This window comes from Convolutriloba macropyga, chromosome 4 (assembly GCF_964194025.1).
Source record: "Convolutriloba macropyga chromosome 4, txConMacr16.3, whole genome shotgun sequence".
Taxonomy (NCBI): domain Eukaryota; kingdom Metazoa; phylum Xenacoelomorpha; order Acoela; family Convolutidae; genus Convolutriloba; species Convolutriloba macropyga.
The window spans coordinates 42,432,777-42,458,159 of NC_134471.1; the positions used below are offsets into that span (position 1 = coordinate 42,432,777).

General features: G+C 35.5%; 1 protein-coding gene across 4 annotated transcripts in view; it reads left to right on the forward strand.

The window, feature by feature from the left end:
* LOC142337686 (glutamate decarboxylase-like) overlaps positions 1-25,383 on the forward strand; it is a 123,909-nt gene that overhangs the window by 17,315 nt on the left and 81,211 nt on the right. For 3 of the 4 annotated variants that reach the window (XM_075387125.1, XM_075387126.1, XM_075387127.1), the window contains 3 exons: positions 4,358-4,642; positions 8,129-8,332; positions 8,718-8,826. In XM_075387125.1, the coding sequence (XP_075243240.1) occupies positions 4,493-4,642; positions 8,129-8,332; positions 8,718-8,826 (463 nt within the window). In that variant the 5' untranslated portion in view covers positions 4,358-4,492. Of the gene's footprint in view, positions 1-3,868; positions 3,978-4,357; positions 4,643-8,128; positions 8,333-8,717; positions 8,827-25,383 lie in introns of those variants that run through there. The other variant, XM_075387128.1, reaches the window with a different exon arrangement.

Consider the following 25,383-nt stretch of genomic DNA (forward strand, 5'->3'; position numbering starts at 1 on the left):
CTGTTTTTTTCAATTTCTAATGATTTTCTTGAGCGCCTTAACGCAAGTTTTTCTAAAGGTGTTGCTTTGCCCTACGACAATTTTTGATCTTTATTTTTAATGGTGTAAAACTTAACAACAATTTTTTAAATGTTTTTGGCAAAAAAATTTTTTTGGCAAAAAGACTTGTCATTTCGGTACTTCAACGTCTCTTTCCCTACCATTTTTGAACATCAAGATCGATGTTTTGAAGCAAGATTTTTTGGCCATGTAAAATTGAAAATGTTTTTCATTGATTTTCGATAGCTGATCTGCTGTTATTTTATTATTGAATCGGTATTTTCAAGTTGGATTTAGGGAATAATTGCATTTTTTATTAAACTTAAGGACAATATTTTAGGTATGATTTCTACTTACGTCCTTCAGTATTTCAACTGAAGCATGTTCAAGAAGTTTATGCATTTAGTGAAAAAAGTCAAGGTCAAATAATAAAATCAGAAGGAACGCGAAAAGCTTGCACCAAGAATTAATCCCTCAGATTTGGCCGTAATCAGACTTTAAATTGATTCAGATTTGGCTTTGATCTGGCTTCGATTCGTTCATAATCGGCCATGATCAGACTTTGATTCGTTCAAAATCGGCCATGATCAGACTTTAATTCGTTCAAGGACGGTCATGATCAGACTTCGATTCGATCAAAATTGGTGTTGATCAGATCTTGATTTGTTCAAAAATCGGCCGTGATCAGACTTTTATTCGTTCAAAATCGGCCATGGTTAGGCTTTGATTCGATCAAAATCAGCCATGATCAGATTTTGATTAGTTGACAATCGGCCATGATCAGACTTTGACTCGTTCAATATCAGTCATGATCAGATTTTTATTCGTTCAGATTTGGCCATGATCAGACTTTAAGCAGACTCAGAACATGTCCTCAGCCGTGTAATTTTGTAGTTTTGGTCAAGTGAATGCTAATCCTGACGCAGACAGCTTCTCAGATGAAGGGGTTGAACTATCACCTATGATCCGTCACTGGTGTGTGAGGAACACACCTTGCCTCTCGGCTATCCTGCCGCACATTAAATTAAATGACATAAGATTGACAATGGCCGTCTGTTCCCGGTCGGGGGGTTGGAGTTGTCGTCTTTGGTTTTTCAGTTCCTTGGGTTTTGTTGGTTCAAAAATATTATCGTTGTTTCAATTTCTTTATTTAATTATTTCTTTTGTTCAGCCATGCGCACCTGTGTTTAGCTTGTTGTTCCGAACCCCACTTTAGAGGGGAGGGAGGAACTATATACTCAAATGGGTTTTTTTTTTGTTCAGTCAATTTTGGCCGACCGATATAATCATCGTAGAAAGTTGTGAGTGGTATCATTCGAAAGCCAGTCCAGCGTATAATACGGAATTAAAAAGATGTTTTCATTTTACGCTTTTTATAGGAAGTTATCGAGTTTTAAAGTTTTGTGAATAATTGCTGTTTTTATTCACATTTTCAGTATTTTTGACCAAATTTTTGTCAATTTTGCTTTAAAAAAAATGAAAAAATTGTTATTTGTACTGCTTTTATTTCATCTCTAAAGATAAGAGAGGGTTGCTGAGTTGTTCGATCCGAGTTTTTCGGCTAGAATTTATGCTAATTTTTTCAAAAATCATACTTTTTTCGAGAAAAATAGAACCTTATTTGCTTTTTTTAGCCTACTTCTTTTAAATTTGCTGGAAGTAGACACCTTAAAACTGCGGTCGAAAACTTCTTAAGCTCAGAAAGGAGCTAGTTGTAATCCCGCTTGCTTTAAGAGTCTTCTGGATCAGAATTTTGCAAGTTTTTTGCGAATTTAAACTCGATAATTACAAAAAAAGCATTAACTATTTTTTGACATGCTGAAAATTTTTTTTAAAAACTGATCTATATAATTTGAACAATTGAATGTTTTGTTAGACGCACATCAATATCTGGAGTGATCTTGATCTCACCGTGGACCCTTACGATAAAAATTTTTTAGATTTAAATAGGGCGCGACCTTTTTTTCAAAACATTTCCGCTATGTAAATGTTTTTATGTAAATTACTGACAAGAATCTCAAATCAGGGCGCAATTAATGTCAGGTACTATGTACAAAAAAGAGGTCCAACGAAATTATATTATGGTTTAAGGGTTTTGCTCATGGTTTTTATGGCTTTTACGAATTGTTTTTGTTAAATTTTTATAGACTTCTTGAGTTTTGCCTTCATTTGTTATACTTTTTGCAGCCAAACGACTTATTGTCCCTAATCAAAGATGCAGTTACATTTTTAGCGGGTATGGATGATCCTAGACAATGCTTTCAGTTGTTATTCAATGTCGCTTACGAAATTATTAAACTGCTTTGTTTAGATTTTACCTGACGCGAGTTTGATTTTGTTATGAGTTTTATTTATTGGAGACATCGAGTTGTTGTCGTAAATAAGGTTTGTTTTTTGATTTTTCAATGGTCTTTTGTAGTAGTTCTTTTGTCAAAAACTGTCATCGGCCCTCTTGCGTGGCATTAATATATTCAATTGGTTTACGTAGGCTCGGTAATGTGCGTACGCTCGTAAGGAGGCTCGGTAATGTGCGTACGCACATTACCGAGCCTCCTTGTTTTGGTGATTATGATTCAAATTTGTGTAAGTAATAAAATTTACAGCATTTAGGCGGGTAAAATATACTTGAGAATTATCACATCGATAACAAAGGTGACCGTTTTGGGTACGACTACATGAGAGAACGACGATTCAGACATGAGGATATCAAACAATGTACAATTGGCAAATCTATAATGTTAAACAGCCAAAAAATGTTCGCTTGGCGTTTTTATTTTTTGCTTAGAAGCCGTGTTTGTTAATGCCTGCAAGATCATCTTGTTTTTTGAGTTATGACTCACGGGAATGACCTAGGCCATCTCGCCGGAACCAATTTACAGCTCAGCAGCAACTTTCGGCCTGGATGTTTTTCTCAATCACTAAACAGCTCCAAAAATGATCTGAATAGCCTCCAACAGTAGGCAATTGTTTGTACACGAAGATACGGTATAGGAGCAAAGGTAAACGTGAATAACTAACTAAGGATAACTTATAATTAAAATTGAAATCAAGGTGATTTAAATTTGACATTGAATAATATAAAGAACTAATTTATCATATTTTTTAGACGTTTTGAGACTTTTTCTATCTGTTTTCCTTTTTTAGTTTGAGCGTTTGGTGTTTTCCCTTGGTCGAAATGTATGTTAACTTTTTCTTCTTAGTAATATGCCTGGCAAAGTTTCCAATCTGTAAAAAATAGCCGGCTGGACATTATAACTATGCTTGTGCCTATATTGACAGCTTGACCAGATGACTCGGCGCTGGTCAGTGCTGAAACAGCCCTTCAGCATAATGAATGCGGTGATAGCCATTGGTTTTTAGGCGTTCTCTTTCCTAAGAAATCAAACTTATATTCTCATTAATTTTTCACGGATAGAGCACACTTTTTAATGGTCATGAAATTAAACTAATATATGCTGAATTAGTTTGCTTTGTCTTTTCATAAGGATAGATAAAGCAAGCAACATTTTCACATTTTGCTCTCCAAACAAGAGTATCATTTTCTATTTAATCTCATATTAACCCCATATTAATTCATAACACGCAGCAAGAAACATGCGAAAAGAAATTAGAAGCCTCAAAAAAGGAACATGAACATATTGATTAATAAAAATAAACATAGCGGCTTCATCTATCATTTCCCCGTTCAAGTCTTTTCAATTCTACGAGCTCGTTCTTAATTGCAGGCGTACTTCATTTTTAAGTTGAACATACAAAAATGGGGGTGAAATAGCTGCAATAGTATGGTTGAAATCTCTTCCCGGTTTTATCATTTTGATATGATTGGTTAGCTGCGGATTTGTTATCTCTAGTTAAAATAACAGTATTTCAGTTAAGTGATAACCGCATTCTGAGTTTTGTTCCCTATTTCATTTAAACACATCCTTGTGCATAGAGAGGTAAGTGATTTATACCATGCTAATTTCAAGCGTATTTCATTTTGATAAGCGTAATTTGTGTGCCTTTTTTTGAAAAAAAGAGCAGTCATTTGAAACAAGAATATCACATTTTCAAAAATTTTCAAAAAAATTTGACCATCTGTTTAGTCTATCTATAAGTTATATCTAAGATATATGTCTATCATTATACCTATGCTCTTAGACATTTTCTCTGCAAGTTTCTATATTCGGTTTCTTTCTTGTACAAAATCTTGAAACTAATGCTTTTGATTTAATTTCGAATGTGTTTTCGCACTTAAATCACAGCATAATTCAGCAGTAAACATTATTTTTTCGCCATAACTAAAAAACTTAAACTAAAAAATTATTTTTTGTTTCAGACTTCCGACAACAAACCACACTCTGAAGCAGATGAACAAAAAACGTGCAATCTGAAAATTAACTCCACTAACAAATTGACTTAAAAATCTTGAAAACAATCTCAAATCAAGCAGGACAACAAAAAGTCAGACATAATGGAACAAGTGCCCGCTTTGGAAACAAACAACAACAACAATAATAATAACAGCCCTGCTGTTGTTCAACAGCAGAAGAGTGCTTTGAGTCCCACAACCCCGAAAGTGGGCTCAACTGGGCAAAAACAACAGAAGAGTAAGAGCAAAGAGGTAAGATCAGTCTCTATTTTTCACTTCACGTGGCCTCTGAACCAAGTCAATATCATTTTCATAAACTTCGGGCAAATAGATTTTAAATAAATTTTTTTACATATAGTTCTCGACAGTGCGGTAATTTGAGAACGTAATCAGAATGAATTGGTTGACATGAAATGCTATATATTTATTATTAGCTATATATATATATATATATGTATATATATATATATATATATATATATATATATATATATATATATATGTATATATATTTATATTGTATATATATATATATATATATATATTACAATGGCGTTTGTTTAGGACTGTCCTAGAACACATACATATCTAGAACACCGTTTCGCTTTCGTTTGAGGGCATATTCAAAATTCCATTCGAAAGTTTGATGATCGCACCGGCTGACTTTAAATGAACCAGAATCAAGTTTGACCCTCCTGTTCCTACGATAGCAAATACCTCAAGATAGCTTTTGAGGGAGTATCATAACTTAATCTGACTTGAACATTTTTGGAAATAAAATTGCAACTTTCGGTAACAAACCCACACTTAGAATCATGAACTCCGTATTTTCTATCGGGCAACATTGATGAGCAGAAAAAAGTAATCAAACGCTGGCCCATCGCGAAAAGTACACAAGAAATTTGCCATCAGTTCATGATAAATGAAGTTTAAGTGAAAAATGTTGTGTGCCGTCACTTCTGTATCATCGACTCTATGTCTGGTTGGCGAATAAGGTCAGCAAGTATAAGGAAAATGGAAAATCCAGAGGAAATTTGAGTGAAATTGGTCTACTCAACGAGACATTTACTTGGGATAAAGAGTACATCGACTGCTCTTAAAGTTCGATTTTAGACAAGTTTTTTTTTAAAAAAGTGTTTGAAAACCAATCCAACAATTATGCGAAACTGCGAACTGGCGGCTGTTCTTAAATTACCGTATTTACAGAAAAGAACAGAAGGATAAAATTTTTCTTTATCGAAAAATTAAAAAGTGGCCACAGAAGATGTCCAAACCAATTTTTCACTCAATTTCCAGGCAGTAATCACAAGTTATTGTTTTATCAAACTTTTCCAACTTATTATCTTGGCTATTCCTGCTAAACTGAAGACAGAGATGCGACCTTTGAAATAGAATTTTGAGATTTGTTTGAACTTGACCAAGGATGTGTGAGAAGGCAGTGCTGCTGAGTTGAGTCACTGTTAAGACAAAAGCAGTTTGTTTAAGCGAACGTTTTGAGTCTGGTTAATGAAGTCATCCAAATGAAGTGGTTTTGAGAATGGAGTGATCGTATTCGCCGATAGTTTGCAAGGCCAAATTGTGTGCTCGGACCTTTACTTCAATATTTACGTCAGTGATTTTAGTAATCACCTCAATAATCAATGCATCATTGTCAAATACACAGTTACCTTAGTAGATACCTCAGTCTACCTCAGTCTAGTAGATACCTCTTTAATGTAGATCTTGACATAGCGAACAAAAATGTTAAACGTTGTGTGTACAAGCTAGCCTGATACTTTGATAGAAATTGAACATATCAAAAACAGATTTCATTGTATTTTGTAAAAAGTCTGAAAATTTTTTAACAAACACATGTTCCATAGCTGTTAGTGGTGACAATATGACAAAAAATTAAGTCAAATAATAAGAAAAAATTCCAGACAAAAATCTAAGTTTCCAATAAGAAGTTAAAATGTTTTGCGAAAAATGGCGTGTGGAATAGGAGCAGTTTATGCAATCAAGAGCCTTTTCCCAGTTCATACAGGAATAAAACATATGAACGCTCTAGTTGTTAGTCGTTTCCACTATAGTGCATTCTCGAGTAACATTAAGCGTTTTCCTCTAACTTTACTTGAGAAACAGTTAAACTGGACAATAAAGTCATGCTTCAAAAGGAAAAAATTTATGACTCGATTCATCTCATGACCTAAAGTTAGAGCAAGGTATACTTCCACTTGAATACTTTTTTCGGAATTAAAGAGTCCAGTTACTTGCAAAACGTGTTATCGAATAGAGCTCCACCTTTCCTTTAGTTAGTTGTTCTTACACTGCATTGCCAAAAAACAAATATCCTTCACGTCGAATACAAATAACATATCCTTAAAAACTCTTTTTTCGCCGGAGCTATAGAATCCTGGAATGACTTAATGATATCTAATCAATTTAGTAATAATCTTAAATTTAAAACTGTGAAAAAAATCAAGTTCCATTTGTTTAGGAAGTTTTAAATTTCTCATAACCCATGTTATGGAAACCTACCATGGCTAGACTTTAAATTTAAATAATTTTGATGCAATGAAACATTTTTCTGTCCAGAAAAGGAATAATTTGTACGTTTAACCTACACTCCCATTGGCTTGGTATTTATATCTGTCTTTGGAATTCAAGTGTTCTTTTTTTGCTATTATTAGTATAAGTATTATTATTAATTTTACTATTATTACTATTCTCATTATTATTTTCATTGTTAGTATCTTCATTTTAATTTTCTGAATTTTATTATTATTATAATCGGTGAGACTTTTGTAATCATTCCAAGTAAATACTTCAAGCTTTTGATTTTATTCGCCGTGCTCGAAAAAATGCTTTTTCCTGCTTTTTTATAGTCAAATACTTCTGATATTCCAAAGAAATTACATAAAGTGATATTAAAGTTTGCTACCAAAACATGTTACCAATATTATAAGCAACAGCTAATTCCTACTTGCAGAGATTTGTTCTGAGGATATATCCCTCGCTCAATGTTCCGCCGCAAAATCTGAGCGCTCTTGTTAGGTTCATATCAATTTGGAAACCGTTCTTCAGAATGAAAGGCAAAAAAGTTTCTTCCTTTGATAAATTTGTTTAATTTTCTATGAAAACTATTGCATGCAAAAGCTTTCAGTTTCATAGCAAAGTCGAAAGAATTACGATGGCAACAATTGTTTTTGTGTGAAAAAATGCGATAGCTTTATTTTATTGCATTTTTTTAGGACGAAGACCAACTATGGATTGAAAACAATTGAGCAATTGAGTTTAAGTGTGTGCTCAGATTACGCTCAATGTAACTAACAGCACTGCTGTAGTATAGTAAAGCTACAGTTGCCTATAAAGTGAGATATATAGGGGTGAGATTATTCATGTCGATCTTTATGTCCCCTAAGCTCAAGATTCTTCATCAAGGTCTGTAGTTAGTTCCACGAGGCAACGTTGAGGGTATTTTTGGTTATTATGTTCCGACACTCTCTAGACCAATTGTCAATTAAATGACGTCATATCAATGGAACCCCATTGATATCAAGTAAGGGGAAATGCGGGCGAAGCTCGTGTCCGCGTTTGTAAATCGGGAAGTTTGGACTATACTGCTTCTCGACTTCGTTGCTGATTATGGTTCACGAGTAGTCTATCGGCCTCGTTGAAAGCAGTAGTCTGGTGTGCATATTCGCTGATTTCTGTTTCTATTTCTAATTCTAGTTTATGTCTCTCTCTGTGTATTCATAGGTGTTCTTTGGGGATGACGTCACCCATCACCCGATAGAGAAAGCCCAGTTGGAGACAGAGGAGAGGGGAAGTGGGAGAAACAGTCGGGAAAACTCACTCACAGGAGACACCAACATTCCATCCACTACATCTCCACATAAAGGGGCACAAGGAGGGGGCAAATTTGACCCAACTATCAAACCTCATGAGGACTTGAAACGACAGGTTTCAGTTTCCATTTTATAGACTAACTTCTTTCTACATTGCTTTGATGCCTTCGAACACTAGGATAATATCAGCGCTAAGTTTTGCTAAGGTTGGTTTTGATATATTTCTGGTTATAGCCATCAGTTTAATTGGTTATTTTCAATATGATTTAAATGTGATTTTAGCCGGTAACTCGTGTGCAATTGTTTTCTGTTTAAAAAAGACGCTCCTATTAACACGCACTTTGTTCCTTCGAAAGCAGGCAAGAGCGGCCTCAAGTGTAAATAGTACTAGTTCCCAAATGTCCCCTCAGTGAGGGGAAAACATTGAAAGTTTTACCTGTGCGAGTATATGGAAGGAAGAGCGAGGACTGATTGTAGTTTATGGCGTTGTGGGATTGTAGGTTTCGGAGAGTCTTCTGCAGAAGAGAAAGAGTATCAGTGAGGAACAACTCAAGATGAAGAAAGGCATGGCAAAGAGCAACCTCGACTTTGCTAAACTCACTGCTAAAGGTACTGCTAAATATTTTTGACGTTTCTTCGGCCATTTTTAGGCGGTTTCCCGGCTATTTTTAAATTTTTTTCGGCTTTTTTGACGTTTTAGGACCTGTTTTGCCTGCCAAGACTTGAATTTAGACGTGCCAAGTCATGGCCAAGTATTACAAGTCTTAGATGTGTTATGATCATAGATCATAGACTTGGAATTAGACTTGCCCAGTACTGATATTGACTGGGCGTTAAGTACGGGACCAATCAAACCTATCATGTTCACCCACAGCCTAAGTAGGCAATGCTGTACAAATGGATCAGTACTAGGTGCACAACTGTATAACTACGTTTCAAGGCCTAATTTGCTTCACCATTTTACCACCTGGCGTCACAATTGAGCACCTCTTATGACCTCCACTCCTGTTTTTCTTGTTCTGTAGGGCGTCATCTTTGCTTCCAAGTTTATTTTGAACCAGTCAAGCTTCTTGGAAAGATATAATGAGAATATCTTGAGAACAATTCACATTTGGCTGTAATCTCTAGCAAAATCAGAGACCAAATTAACCTAAATTGAAACTGTTATTTAGTATCGTCTCATAGCTTTGTTTCAAAACAAATGATGAGATCGATAATCTATTTTTAACCGTAAATCTGTTTGGCGTAACTTTGGAGCTGTTGGTGAGATACTTCTCATGTAAGCTTGCCAAGCTGCATAAATTTTGACCCACCAAGTCGAGTCTTTAGTAAAAACCATTGCAGGATCCATTCATCCGGATCTTTTTGTCGTGGTCTCGAGCACGAGTAACAAGAATTTTATTATTTTAATAATTGAATTCAAAATGGCCTAAATGTGCAAAATTTCACAGGTATTTATAATCCGTATCAGTATGAAAATTTACAGATCCGTCTAGATATAGATAAATTGATATTACACCTTAGTTTTGAACAAGTTTTTCCCCTTGCCGTATATGGCAAGTACTAGTGCAGTTTTTTGCACTTAACACACTTAAACAGGGTTGGTTACTGTTTTAAAATTTTCGAAGTCACAATAACGTGCTTCTTCTCTGAGGCGCGCTAGAAAATCGTCGTCAGATTCCCCAACGCCTTGGACAACGGACAGAAATTTAGCCCTTTCTGCCGTTACTACTCTCTCCTTAGGTGAAATATAGTTTTGAATAGCTAGTCTGATCTCCTGAAAAGGAGTGTCTAACAATTTTTTAGGGCTCATAAGGCTCCTAAGTTTAAGAAGTGCCTCCTGGCCGCATATACTAAGAAAGAGATTTGTTACCTGTAGGTCCACGATCGTACCGTCGTTTTTGACTTTATCTTCTTTCTTCTCTGCGCGACATTTCGCCGATCTGCAGATCCAAGGTTTATCGGTCGTTTGGTGGTCTGGACACCATTGTCGTGGTCTCGAACACGAGTAACAAAAATTTTATTAATTTAAAAATTGAATTCAAAATAGCTTAATTGTGCAAAATTTCACAGGTATTTATAATCCGTATCAGTATGAAAATTTACAGATCCGTCTAGATATAGATAAACTGATATGTGTTAATTTACACCTTAGTTGTGAACAAGTTTTTCCCCTTGCCGTATATGGCAAGTACTAGTGCAGTTTTTTTGCACTTAGCACATTATTCTCCCTACCTGAGAACATGTCATTGCTATCTACTGGGAGGGTCGGAGAGTTGGTTACTGATCGTGTTTGGTGGTGGGAAGGTCGAATCTATCTCACAAATTTATGGTTTATGTACATTGATAAACTTGTGGCATGAACAAATTTGAATCGACGATTCGGTTCAAATTAGAATCCATTATTCAATTTCACTTCACCAAACATAAGGTAAGAAAGTTTTCTTTATATATCGAAGTTTTAACTTAAGTTGCTAAGTTCGCTACTTCTCGATATATCACACTTTTATAAGATCTTTATTTTCGAATCACACAATCGAGTCTTCAATAAGGTTGTCTGGATCATAACAGACTCACCTAATTGGATCTCAATCGGGTCGCATTTGTAATTCGCTTTATTCAGATTTATCACCAAAATGATAGAACTTGTAACTCAAACGCAACTTAATTTTGCATGATCAGCTCATTTCGTCATTTTCGAGCGAACAAGAAAGATGGTCTTTGAGTACCATGGTTTAATTAAGTGTAGCTCAAAACAGAGCCATAAAGTTCGAGAAATCAAAATCAGTTATTCTTATGAGAAAAATGTTTGTACGAGTAGCAACCTGGCCTCGCCCTTTTGTAGAAATCATTGAGATATGGTCATTGAATGATCTGTAGTCTGTACAAGGCTATATTTCTATTGCACTTAATAGCATTGTGAAACTGTTGTTTAAGTTTTTCTCTGCTCTTATTGACCAAAATTCTTTCTTTCTCCAGACCAATTGAACTAAGGAAGGATCAAACTCAGTTGCACATCAAACTCGTCATATATGCGAAACAATTGGGTTGGTTCAATTTAATCAAAATATTTTATTCTGTTACGCGTCAAATGAGCTTTTTGTTGGAATAGAAAATGTACATGTTGAGAAAAGATGCTTGGTTAATCTTATTGTGCAGTTTGCCACCTCAACTAAATGCTCATTTTTCAATATGGCTTCCATTAATCAAATCCGTGATCCAATCTTTGCCCTGAAAAGTTATTCAAAATTTCTCTAAAATAGCTGAATAATAATGTCTTCCGATACTTTCCGATTTTTGATTTAAAAGTTACACTTCGAGTTGAGAATGTCACATCCATTAAGCTATGACTGCGGGAACATAATGCTATATAAACCGTCTGATTTGTAACAAATCTTGCCGCCAATTGAAACATTGATTAATACTTCTCTCTTTCTCACATCAATACACAACTTATCAGGTTACTGTGCCCAGCCAAACGCACACCTGCACACAAAATTTTTTTGCAAGGCGGTCAAACAAAAACAGAGACAAAACAGCAAAGGGACAAGACACTGCCAAGGAGAGTCCAAACAGAGAGCAAAAAGAGAGCAAAAAGAGAGCAAAAAGAGAGATCAAAGCCAAAAAGAGAGAGCAAAAGAGAGAGCAAAGAGTCCGAAAAGAGTAGCTAGCAAGGATCAGCTGGGTAAAGTTCCAGACCCTAGTTTTGAAGGAGTCTGTTTGAGTGCCGACAAAGTGCCAAACCAAGATTGAAAACATTAATTGTTCTAAATTTGTAAAAAGCTACTTTACCAAAAGGTAGCTTATTGGTTGTGACGCGCGTGCATTTCCGGATACCGTTCGGACATTTTTTTTGAAAAAGCGCAACCTAATCGAACACCGTTCAATTTTTGAAAAAGCGTTGATTTGCTGAACATCGTTCAGATTTTGATTTTAAAACATTGTAATAAACCTGTAGAGCAGCGCAAAACTTAAACACTCTACAAATATGGTTGAACTTGATTAAAAAATGATAATAACTTTGGAGAAAAAGTCATGCTAATAAGGGGCGATACATGTAGAGACTGCCCTTGAGTCTGTGAAGTTTTTGCAACCTGGGTTCCGCTAAGGATAACACCCGACCTAGAGGATTTTTTTACAGTCTAACCTTGTAAGGACGTGGCCTGGCCGTTTCTCAGTGACCAGTAATGACATAGACAAGAGGGTAGTGTGTGCGTGTAGGACCTTTTGTTTGCCGATCTTTTAATCCTAGTTCTCCAACGAGTTGGTTTTTGTATGAAAGTAACGAGTGCAAAAGTGTTGAATTGATAAATTGATTAGAAAGACTAATTTTTGCTTTGAATTGATAGACTGGTTGGACAAGAAATGAGTGATAAGAACGAACGTGTCCGATTCAGCGGGAAAGAAGAAGACTTTTTGAACCTTTCGGAGCAATTTGAAGCTCGCATTTTTGTCCTTAAGTTGTACGAGGTACTTGATGGTAGTAGTACATTTGAAGATTATGTCCCATCTACACGCCCTAACGCTTCACGAGCCGAAAAAGACGCAGCTGTAGATAAAAGGAGAGAAATTTTTAAAGAAAAACAAATGCAAATTTGGTATGAGCTTGTTTCGGCGTTGGACAAGCAGTCAGTTCTTTATCTTAGGCCATATAAAGGAGATGGGGCTCAAGCATGGGATGTGTTAATTAAGAGATTCCGTAGCTTTGAGAGACCTAGATTGCAAAAATTAGTCAGCGAACTTACTAGCCTTGTTAAAAGAGACAACGAAAGTCTAATCGAGTACATAACAAGAGCAGAGGAACTACAATATAACCTTAACCAAGTCAACGAGGGTTTGAGTGAAAAAATGTTTACCTCATTTCTACTGAAAGGTCTGCCGAACGAATTTGATAATTTTGTCACACTTGCTAAGTACGGTAGTGAGGATAAGTCACTTGATGAGTTGAAGCGAGATCTGATCAACTTCGACACTGAGCGAAGAATAGAGAGTGATAGGAAAAACGCAAGTGAAAGTGTCTTCCTAACAAAGCAGAAGAGGTGCCATAACTGTAATAAGATAGGACATATTGCAAAATTCTGTCGCTCAACTAATAACCGCAAGCCTCATAACCCACAGCCTAATAGCAGCAGAGTAATTCAATGCTACAATTAGAATAAGTTTGGACATATAGCTACAGAGTGTATGAATAAAAAGTTTGAGAATCTTTCCAGGCGAAGCGTTAGAATTGAGAAACAGAATTTAGCAAAAGATGAAGAATACTTCAGTTTCTTTTTATGCCCAGTTGATGATGAGGGAGTAGGACTAGTGCTAGATTCGGGGGCAACAAGTCACATGATAAACCACAGGGAAATGTTTATCGATATCGATGATAGTTTCCCGGGGAAAGTACAGAACGCAAACAAAACAGAGTCTGAGATTTGTGGCCGAGGTACAGTTGCATTTTTAGTTAAGGATAGTAATCAGGTTAATAAAAAAATTATCTTAGAGAACGCCTTGTTTATACCTGAAAACTCACATAGTCTAGTGTCAATTAGTAAACTTAGAGAAGCAGGAGCTGAAGTTTTGCTAGGACCAGAACTAAGCATAATTGACAAAAGCGGAGTTGAGTACCCATTTAGCCAGGAGAAAAATTTGTTCATTTGGGACTTTAGTGAGATTGATAAAACTTGCAAGGAAAACTGTCTACTGTCCAGTAGCTTAAAAATGTGGCACAAAAGATTGGGTCATAACAATTTTACGGACCTCAGCAAACTAGTCGAACACGTTGAAGGAATGCGTATCAGCGACAGTGTGGTAGATGTATGTGAGATTTGCGATTTGAATAAAGCTAAGAAACAATCAATAGCAAAAGATTGCACAACAAGAGCACAAGCAGTGTTGGACATTGTGCACACAGACATCTTAGGGCCCATTACCCCCGAGGCTGTAGATGGCCACAAGTACGCGATAGGTTTTGTTGATAGCTTCAGTAGATATTGTAGGGTTTACTTTATGAAGTCAAGGGACGAGACTCTAGAGAAATTTCAACAGTTTTGTGCAGATGTAAGCCAACCTATAACTTTAGTATCAGACGGTGCAAAAGAGTACATATCTAGCGACTTTAAAAAGTTTGCCCGGCTAAAAGGAATCAGGCTAGAGAATTTTGCGTCGTACACGCCACAAGAAAATGGTCAAATTGAAAAACTTTGGGACGTCACTGGAGGAATTGCTAGATGTTTAGGAGATCAGGCTTGTTTAGAGAAAAATTATTGGACCTATTCCTTCAACATGGCGTTCTATTTGAAAAATTTTTGCTATCATTTGGCAATAAAGAAAACCCCTCGCGAAGCCATGTATGGTGAGAAACCAAATCTTAGTTTCATGAAAGTGTTCGGTTGTTTTGCTTACTCTTTCATAGAGAAACAGTTCAGAAACAAAATAGACAGAAACGCGAAGAAGGGAATTTTTTTAGGTCATGCACTCGATAGTAGATCTTTTCTGATAGCAAAAGAAAACGATCGCGGTGAGCTTAAGGTTCAAAAAACAAGGAATGCAAGGTTCAACGAGAACAACTATTACTTCGGAGTGAATGAACAGGTAAATCTAGAATATGAGGTAAACAAAGAGATGAGTGAAATAGTTTTTTTAAGTGAAATTGTTGATCAAAATTTGTTACCTAAAAACGCAAAGGAGGCGCTCAAGAATGACAACTGGAGAAAGGCAATGCAAGACGAATATAACTCACTGAGCGAAAATGAAGTTTGGGATCTAGTTGAGGATAATGGAGCAAAAGTAGTGGGTAGTAGATGGCATTTTGGAGTTAAATATGGTCCGACGGGGGAGATAAGTAGATTCAAAGCAAAAATCGTGGCCAAAGGTTACAGTCAAGTCTTAGGGAAGGATTTTCATAAGACATACTCACCAACAACTAGGTTGTCAACAATTCGTTTAATTGTGAGCTTGTCTGTTCAAAAAGGTTCGAAAATAAGACAAATGGATATAAAAACGGCATATCTTAATGCACCTATGGCTGAAGAAATTTACATGAAACAACCAGAAGGTTTTGAGCAATTAGACAACAAATGAAAATCTTTTATTTGTTTAATGAAGAAAAGTCTTTACGGTCTTAAGCAGTCAGGAAGGAATTGGTATCTTACACTTAGGAACTTTTTGGTAGCTAAAGGTTTTGAATCTTTGGTTCATGATAATTGTTTGTTCATAATGAAAAGTGAAACACAACTTCAAGGCGCAGTTTGTTTGTGGGTAGATGATATAATAAGCTGTGAATTTCAGGAAAACTTCTCGGCTTGGTTTGAGAGTGAGCTGTCTAAGGATTTCAAAATAAGTGATTGTAGGGATCTTTGTTGGTTTCTTGGAGTGAAAATTGTGAAAAAGGAAAATTCAATTGAAATCAACCAAGAACAGTATATTGAAAAGCTGTTAGAGAGATTTGGACTAGAAAATTGAAAATCAGTAGAGACACCACTTGCAGAAAAAAACTAACAAAAAAGACTGCCCTCAGGAGGGGAGTGAAGAGCAAGAGCGCATGAAAATTTTGATTATAGAAATTTAGTGGGTTGCTTGAATTATTTAGCTTGCTCAAGTAGACCAGACATTGCTTTTGCAGCAAATTTCTTAAGTTCGTTTGTTGAGAACCCAGGGGAAAAGCACTGGAAAGCCGGAAAAAGAGTTTTGAGATATCTTAAAGTTTCTAAGTCAAAGAGTTTAGTTTTTAGGAGGGGAGACAAGTTAACCTTAGAATGTTTCTCCGATGCCGATTGGGCGGGAAATTTAGACCATAGGAAAAGCACTTCAGGATATGGTTTCAAACTTAGTAGTACCTCCGCCGTTGTCAGCTGGTCAACAAAGGTTCAAAGATGTGTTGCTACATCAACGGCAGAAGCCGAAATGAATTCCTTAGTAGAGGCAACAAAGGAGGCCATTCACTTGAGAGATCTGCTTCAGGACTTAAGCGTTGAGGTTCAAAAACCTATTGAGATTTTTTTGACAACCAGGCATGCATAGCGCTCAGCAAGCAGTCCACTCACTATGGAAAAACAAAACACTTTGCACTTAAACTTCATTTCATAAGGGAGCTTGTAGAAAGGGGAGAGCTAGAATTGAAATACTTGCAAACTGACCTCATGATCGCAGATGTCCTCACCAAGGGTTTAGGGAAAACAAAACACGCTAGGTTTTGCGCGGCTCTCTTAGGTGACACCCAACCCGAAAGGAGGGGTGAAGGAAGTCAAGAATGACTTCCGATACTTTCCGATTTTTGATTTAAAAAATACAGTTCGAGTTGAGAATGTCACATCCATTAAGCTATGATTGCGGGAACATAATGCTATATAAACCGACTGATTTGTAACAAATCTTGCCGCCAATTGAAACATTGATTAATACTTCTCTCTCTCTCACATCAATACACAACTTATCATTGCAGTTTGCCACCTCAACTAAATGCTCATTTTTCAATATGGCTTCCATTAATCAAATCCGTGATCCAATCTTTGCCCTGAAAAGTTATTCAAAATTTCTCTAAAATAGCTGAATAATAATGTTCTCCACAAAAGTGATGCATAATAAATTTGTCGTGCACAAATTATGTGAGACAGCACATTTCCTTCCTGTTACTCAAAATAAAGCTTCTTTTGGTGCACAAGTTAAACTCAAGCAGATTTTAAGAAATCAAAAATCAATTTTAAAAATAAAAATACAATAAAGAAAAATAAATTTAAAACCCCGAATTTAAAACCCCGAATTTAAAAGAAAAATAAATTTAAAACAATTGGATCTACACATGAATAACCATTAAATGATTAGAGAAAATATCTCAGATTTATTCAGCACAAGAGATTATGTATCAAAGAACAAATATGCGTAGAGTCGTGCAATTGTTAGTTGTAGAGCCAGGAAAGTGGCGCGAAAGACGTGGTGAAAGTAATTGAGCAAACACAATTTAAAAAAATTTTATTCGAAAATTTTTTATCATTTGAGTTAGAAAAAATGAAGAAGCAAAACACTCTTTATCATTACCGAAATGTTGTTGCTTCCGTTTTTTTGGGAAAACAAATTGTAAAATTATCAGAGAAAGACTTTCTCAAATTGTATTTCTAGTAAACAAAACAACTAAAATCAAATTCAACCAACGAGTGTGAAGCTCAAACACAGAAATACAAGAACTGAACCAAAACAGCTTTCAAGTTTTGTTCAGGGATCTCAGCGAGAGAAACGCTACAGTTAAAACCGAAAGCGAATAAACGTTCAGAAGGCAAAATATGTCCAAAAATTCGTTTTTATTCAATAAACAGAAGTCCCAAAGTCTAGCAAAAACTCTATTTCTATTCAACTAATAAAGCCAAAAGTATATCATCCTAAATGAACAAATTGATTACTCACTGCTATCCCTAAAGGAATGAGTTAAAACAAAAAAGGAAAATTACTTTGAAATCTATCTGGTTTTACAAATATTGCAAAAATGTTTAATGAAAATGTTTTAATACTCATCCTCCTTAGAGACAACTCTAGGATAAAAAATCGGAACGTTGATCCACTGAAGCAGATGACACACCTAAGCACAAACCAAATCTCGATAAAAATTTATTTTTGACGAGTGAGGTCAAAGATTTTTATTTACTTCCCTTATTCATGCCTACCAAGATCCAACAACCAAAAAATAAGTGTTGATCAAAATTAAGAAACCGAAAAATTAACAGAAATTTTTAACGACGGAACCAGCACTACTGTTTTGAGATTCAAAAATGCCAAGCGAAACTAAGAGACATAATTAGCCTTATTTATACAAGCAAAGATAAATTCAATCTTGATGTGTTAGTGGTCACGGGAATAACAAAATTTAAAAAACAGCCTACAGGAGATCACGAAAGAAATTAATTGATGAAGTTAATGTTGCACTAAAAATTGTAATCTCCCGTTGAAAATAGTCTGCTGCTCAATATGAAGATACTAAAAATCTACATTTGTACATTTGAACTTCAATCATGGAAATCATTCCTCTAAAACTCATCTAATAACTTTTGTGGCATTTGTGTTAACTTTGTTCTAGATTTGTGTTAATGAGTTCAACAACAGGATCTAAAAATTCAAACGGTTTTAAAAAGACCGAGAGCACTACGTGTCTAATAAAGAGAAATCTGAACTTTAATTTTAGAAGTCGTTATCTTTAAAATCATAATAGTAATAGTAAGTGCAAGATGTGTCAAATTTTGTAACGTTCTGGTGCATTGAAAGTCCAAGAGCAATAAGAAATTTTTCACACCAATAGATTCTGTTTGTATAATAATTAAGCTATTTGTGGTTGTACATTGAAAACATCTGGCAATTTCTTCTGAGGTATGAAAATATTGAAAGCAATCTGGGCGAATTAAAACAATGAAAACGGTGTCCTCTGATTGTCTAAATTGCTCAATTTTGCTCAAAGTTATTCAAAATTTGGAAATTAACACAATAATGCCCGGAGGATAACAAGAAAACAAATTCCTTGAAAGATTAACGAAATGTGTCGGCATTAAAGCACTATTGTCAATCTGAAACATAGCTATATTGGGTTTTGAGATGAACTTATAGATAAATAAACATTGCCTTAAATCCATTTGAAATTCTTTGTGATGGTTTTATAGAGCAACCTGCATGATCATTTGATAAAGCAACTATGGATGACAAAACATTTATTTTGATTTGCGACTATAAGATCCACAAATTGAAAACAAAGAAATGCAATAGTTAGAAACAAAAATTGAACCCTACAATCTAAAGGTGACTAATGAATAGAAAGCAATTTGAAGTAAGCGGAAGTTGAACTCCCTTATAGAATAGTTTAGTATTGGCGGAAATGAATGCCCTTTTTTATAGCAAAGTTTTTGATTCACAACTAAAAACCAATATTTCTGCTCAATTATTTATTCGTGCGACAAAACGTAGCACGGACAAATTAAAAAACTGCAAATTTACTTTAAGAAGAACTACAACCCAAAAACTTTCAAAGCGTCCTTGGAACACTTAGATCGGCAAACTTTTTACAGGTCTACAGTCGCACGTTAAACGCTGCGCGCAAACGAATTAACACAACAAACAATAGTTAATGCGCAACTTTTAAATTTAACGTTTTTATAACACGCCTTGGGTAACATTTTTGTTCTTGCGAATCGCCCAATTACAAAAAACACGTTGAAAATATGTGCTGTTATTAATGCCTCAATTCAAAATCAACTGTATGAAAGCTCAACCTCATAGCCGATGTAGTGAAATCGGACCAATGAAGTAAAAATAGGTCCGTAAAACAATCACCGCTAAGCACTGTTCAGAAAGTTTTCAGCTAAATGTTGGAGACAAAGATAAACAGCCAGTTTACTTTCCTTTAATTCTAAATTTTCTGTAGAATACGAGAATTTTTTGAAATTAGAAGTCCTGCTGTGAGGGCGGTCAAGGTGCTATACGAAAAACACTTTTCAAAAAACTTTTGTTAAAAGGTTTGATGTCTCGAGGCAATTTTTGATCTTGGAACAATTGGTTCCTTATAGTACTACTTCATGGACAATTCGAGATGTTGCTAGTGATCTGACTGATTCTGTTTGATTTCTATGGATTCAAAGTATAGAAAAAGAAGCATTTCTTGTTGAACATAAAACAGCCGATATTGCGCTTTCTTTAAAGGAGTGACATTTATGGCCCTCTAAATAATAGCCAAACAACGTTAAAAAAGTATTTGAATCACTCATTAAATGACAAATAAAAAATATGTTTACAAAAAAGCCTTAATTTCACAGACAAAGTTCGGTTTCCGAACGAAATCGTTTGAAATAGATGCGCTTGCCTAATTATATGAACAAAGTAGACAAAAACGAAAAGAAATTTACCGCAGCACCGTTTTCCGATCGATCAAAAACTTATGATTCTATCAACCACGAAATGGTGATCTGAAAGCTATCAAATCTTGGATTGTGAATATCAGCTTAAGAGTGGTTACAATTTGTCTTACAAACAGAAGAAAAGAGTAATAACCTATAATATTAAATCTTGGAGTAAACAGGGATGAATATTCCATTTTTTTTTCGAACAACTTATGTGTTAATGATCTCCTATTAGTGTTGTGTAATTAGCACCTTTTTGTCATGTGAAACAATGAAAAGCAGAAAGGACACAGTCTAAGCCCTCACAATGAATTTTCCGACTTCAAAGTTGAGCTTGAGAATACCAGAGAAAACGCATTTTGTTTTTTTAAAGTACGTCGCCTGAATATCAATTCAGACGATAACTGATAATCGAGTTTAACGTTCTTGGGTGTTCTAATCCTAAAGCCCCAGCGACATTAAAACTTGGAGACCAATTGATGAGTTCACAGGTAGATGTTAAAAATTTCGGATTTTATACTGACAAAGAGCTCAATGATTAAAAACAAGTTGCAATTGTTTTAACAGAAATGGCACAGGATTCAAACATCTGCACTCAGGAACATAACAACTACCAAAAAATCATTTTGAACGTTTTTACTCCCGGTAATGTTTGATAGTTTTCTGTGCAACTTGCAACCACCATACAGAATCAAATAACAGCAGTAAAAAATGCAACAAAATCGGGCCAAAATCAGGATCAAACATTTTACTCGTCCTCTGATCCTAATATCAAACCCGGTATACCACTAATTTCGCTACTATTTGAATGAAGATTTGACACATACTGTCACAACATTCTCACTGTTACAGTTTTTAACACGCAATTTCTATATGAAATATGCATCTAGAAATTTTATTGATAGGAGGATTGCCAAGCACAATTCGGTACCATGACATTTTCTATTAATGTCTTACAATCGTGCAAAGAAGAAGTATGAGCAGTTGTTTCCTAATGAATACAAGAAAGGCCCAAACAATACTGTGCAGTTGCCTGGATAGATTTTTAGTTCAGTTAACGTTCATTCTTTCTTGTGTCGAATTTATAATACTACCCTCCGTTCACCAATTATCATTATTTTCTCTATTCATGTATATCAAAGCCTTAATTATAACTTTTCTTTGTTTATATTTAATTAGTTTTCTACACTGCCTGCATCTTTATTTATTTTTACTCTTCTTGAGTTTTTACAGATATTAGGAGACGTAGAGTGTTCCTTTTTAAAAACTGACATTCTTCATAAAACGTAATTTTGAGAACACGCGAAGAACTGAGAAAACCGGTTGATTTAGTTTACTGTACACAAATGGGAACTTGAAGGACAGCATTTCCTGTTCACTGGTTGATTGCATATCACATTTAGATAGAGGAATCTATAAGATTTAAGCCATATCAATGCATGAAGCAACAAAACAGTTTAGGGGTTTGCTTAGTAAGATAACTTAGTACTACAGTCTCAATATCGGACGTCTGATGTAAACAATGACAAAACAATGAAATTAGATAACTGCCGTCGCTTGTTCTCTATATTACTAAGAATCATATATGATTTTTGAATTGATTTTTGATAAGAACCATATATGAAAATTTTGTAGCAACTGTAGACGGCACAATCGTATATGACTTCTACTGAATGTTAGGATTTTTTGTGGTCATCGCCTAATTAATTATATTACACAAAAACAGCGGTTCATATTTTGTCATTTTTGCTCGCCCACGCGTACCTCATTCCGACCTTTGAGCCCGACTTGTTATCACCGTCTGTTGCAAACCCCGCTCCCTGTGAGATGAATAGAAAATAATTGGAAGTGGCATGTTGAGGATGTGGGTAGATTGGGAATTAATTAGTCACACGCAGTGACTGCCGGAAGTCCCACTTTGTTCAACTTCCCTCCCCTTCCCCACCAATTGACAGAGTGTGAATAACTAACCCATTACCACTACTAACTACTTCATATTCATCACTTACTTTCGGAGTTACGATAGTACAATGTGTATTGAGCTGATGTAAATCGATAAGAAAAGACGAATAGTTTCATATTTTTTTAAATTTATTCACACGTTCAGTATTGAAAGTTCACCAAAATTTTTAATTGAGATCTCAAGCTTCCCTAGACTAACCGGGAAGGCTATCTGCCAAGATATTGTAAGAGTCTTGCAAATAACGGTTATCTGCTAAGACGCGCGATAATGGTTCTGAATCAGTAATGAAATAAGACTTGGATTTAGACTTGCCCAGTACTAAAATTGACTTGGCGTTAGGTCCGGGAAGGCACTTACAAAATTCTTACCAGATATTTGGCCCATAAAATTTGGCCCCTTTGAGGGTAAGTTTGAGAGAACTCGGTTAGAAAATGTCAATTGTTTCTATCTTGAACACAAAACTTTTTGACATTTTCTAACCGAGGTCTCTCAAAGTTACTCTCAAATGGGCCAAATTGTTGTCCAAATTTTAAAAGAAAACTGCCCTTGGCAAATATCCTGGCCATGGCTATCGAAGCAAAAAGGTGGTTTTAAATTAACCTTATATGCCTCAAATAAAATGTATAGTCGAATTTTTTATGTTTGAAACACGCATTTGTAACCAGTAATATCCTCTTTTTCTCCCACAAAAAGACCTGAATTGCTCTCACGCAGTAAAAACGACTACAATAACCCCAATTCATTATTATCAAAACCAAGGTCAAAATGTTGATCACAATTGAGGTGCTGACTATGACTATTGGCGTATTCAAATATTGGCGGAATTTTCGCAAAACTCATTGAAAACCTGCAAGATACCGAAACACATTTTGCGGGATGAATCTTGAAGAAATTTTGAAATAAAATGTACGCGCGTGCAGTGTTCAAAAACTGATAACACAGGTTTCAGTCCTCTTACTCGATTTTATTTCTCCTTCATCTCTGTATTCTGTGCGTGATACGATAAATTAAATATAGTTCTAACGAAGATCAAATGTCACAGTTATAACTTTCCAAACTCTTTCTGCTTGTGAGCACCAGCTTAATGAGCGCATATTAATTGCAAGCCACAAACGCACGTTTGATTTTACCACCTAAGTTTTTGCTAGGAAGTATTTGCTACATAAACATTTGGTATATTTCAGGCCATATTTACACTGCTAATCGCGTGCTTTTGCATGATATCTTCGATTGTTGCAGATAACTATGTCGACAAAATGTGAACACTTTTCCGCAACGTTCCCTTTCTCAATGTTAAGTTGGGGTCATAGGAGGTTTCTTATTTTTTCAGAGCGATTGTCGAATTATCTATACCAGTTAGGTCAGTCGTCTCAAGCAATCGTAAAAAATCTGAAACAAACTGGAATTAACTAAGTAGCACATACTTCGTAATACCGGTCTGGTGATAGTGTGGTTGGACCAGTTTGAATTTCACATCAAATTTCATCGTATTCATCTCCATATTTACATCGCAATAATAGTTTTGAAATAATTCTGCTTCAAAATTGTGAACACAGCGACAGGGTTTCCATTCAGAATAACATTTATTGTGTCTGATATGCTACTTTATTCCACTGTTAAGTTTGTCAGTGATTGTTTTTGCTTAATTAGTAGGCTCGAGTGCCACACCTGCAGTCCTGTTTTCCATCGTGAAGATATCTCTTCCATTTGTCAGCAACTCGTTCCTCCACCCACTTCTGCTCAATTATAGACCCTATCAGTTGTTCAAATTCTCCTAATCGAATTTTTTCCTTCGGAGTTTTTCATGGTCTTCGTAACATGACTTAGATAGTTGTATCCCAGCATTTTATTATCTTCGATTATCCCAAAACCTGATTGCCCTTCTTAAAGTTTTCTTTTACTGTATGTCGTCATTTTAGCCGATGACGCATCACTGGCAGATGCTTGTTTTCCTAATGAGAATAATATAATCTTGAGTCCTCCGAATAAACTGCGAACGAATCAACAATTTCTCTGCGCAGGGCGGGTAGGGTGAGCAGATTTTTTTGTTGCCCAGGAAGAAGCCATTGGGAGTAAATGCTTCTAGGTCATCAAAGAATGAACTGAATGGAGTCAGTAGTCTTGCGTTCAAGGTTTCTTCAACAATACAAATGGTTGCTGAAAAGTCTTCGATAACTGATATATTCGCCTGCACTGGATAAACTGAAATCTTGAACTTTTTAACCAATTTCTTTCATACTCCTTGAAATTTATGTGCTGCTGCTGTCTGGAACTTTCATCTGATTCCTTTTAAAATCAGATTCTTTTCGATCCGTTCTTTGCTTCAAGATGTACAATAATCTTGTTACTGATTTGCATTTTCAAGCATCAAATTGCCTTTTTGCTTATAGTCAACGATCTGTAACTTTGATTCTATTTCGATTAAAACTGCTTTCAAAGTTACACATGTACATTGATTTCACCATCGCTTTGCTACTTCATCCAATCTCCACAATTGGATGGTCAATATATTTCATACTGATATCTGCTAGCGTTGTTAAAACAGTTGTGCTTCAAGAAAAACTGACACAACTGCTGTCTTAGTTTGAGCTGTACAGTTTTTGCAGGTAACACGCATATTCTTTAATGATTCTAATGTGTTTTGTATGCAAAATGTCTATGCACTCTGATGAAAAAATTTTCGTGAGTGCTTGATTTTTTTCATGTTGCTTTTTCTTTCTCTCATTCATCGAAACTAAATCTACTGCATGACGTTTACAGTGTAACCGTATTGGACGCGTTTCAATGATCTGTGCTTGAATTGTGTCAATTCTTCCTTGGGCGCGAGCTACTTTTTCGGCAACAAAGCTTTTATTTGATTATTTTTTTAGACAAATATTTCAAGCAACTTTTTTTCATCCTCCAAACGGTTGCCTTCAACTTCTAATTCTCTTCAAATTTTATTGAACTCTTTATGCTTAAAGCTCGCTGCACCTATAGCAATGTTTTTGAAAAACTGCAGCTATGTATCTTTTCGCAACCTCCTTGACTATGTCTTCTATCAATTTGACTTACATGACGGCTGCTTGCAATTCCATACGTGATAAAGAAAGACTTATCAGTAGTGCTGATCTGTATTTTTCCATCATCGTTGCCTGATTACGTTGGTTGATTTCTCTTCTTTTTGAGTGCTTATGTAGTCCATTGCAAACATTGTTCCTTCAGAAGAATCAGCGGATATATGAGTTTCAATTTTTTTTGTTTGGCTTGATTCAGCAACGATTGAAAATTGTTCTTTCCATTTCGCAAACTTTAGTTCGTCGCCAGACTCTTCTTCATTCAATAATGTTATCTCGCGAGGCACGAAGA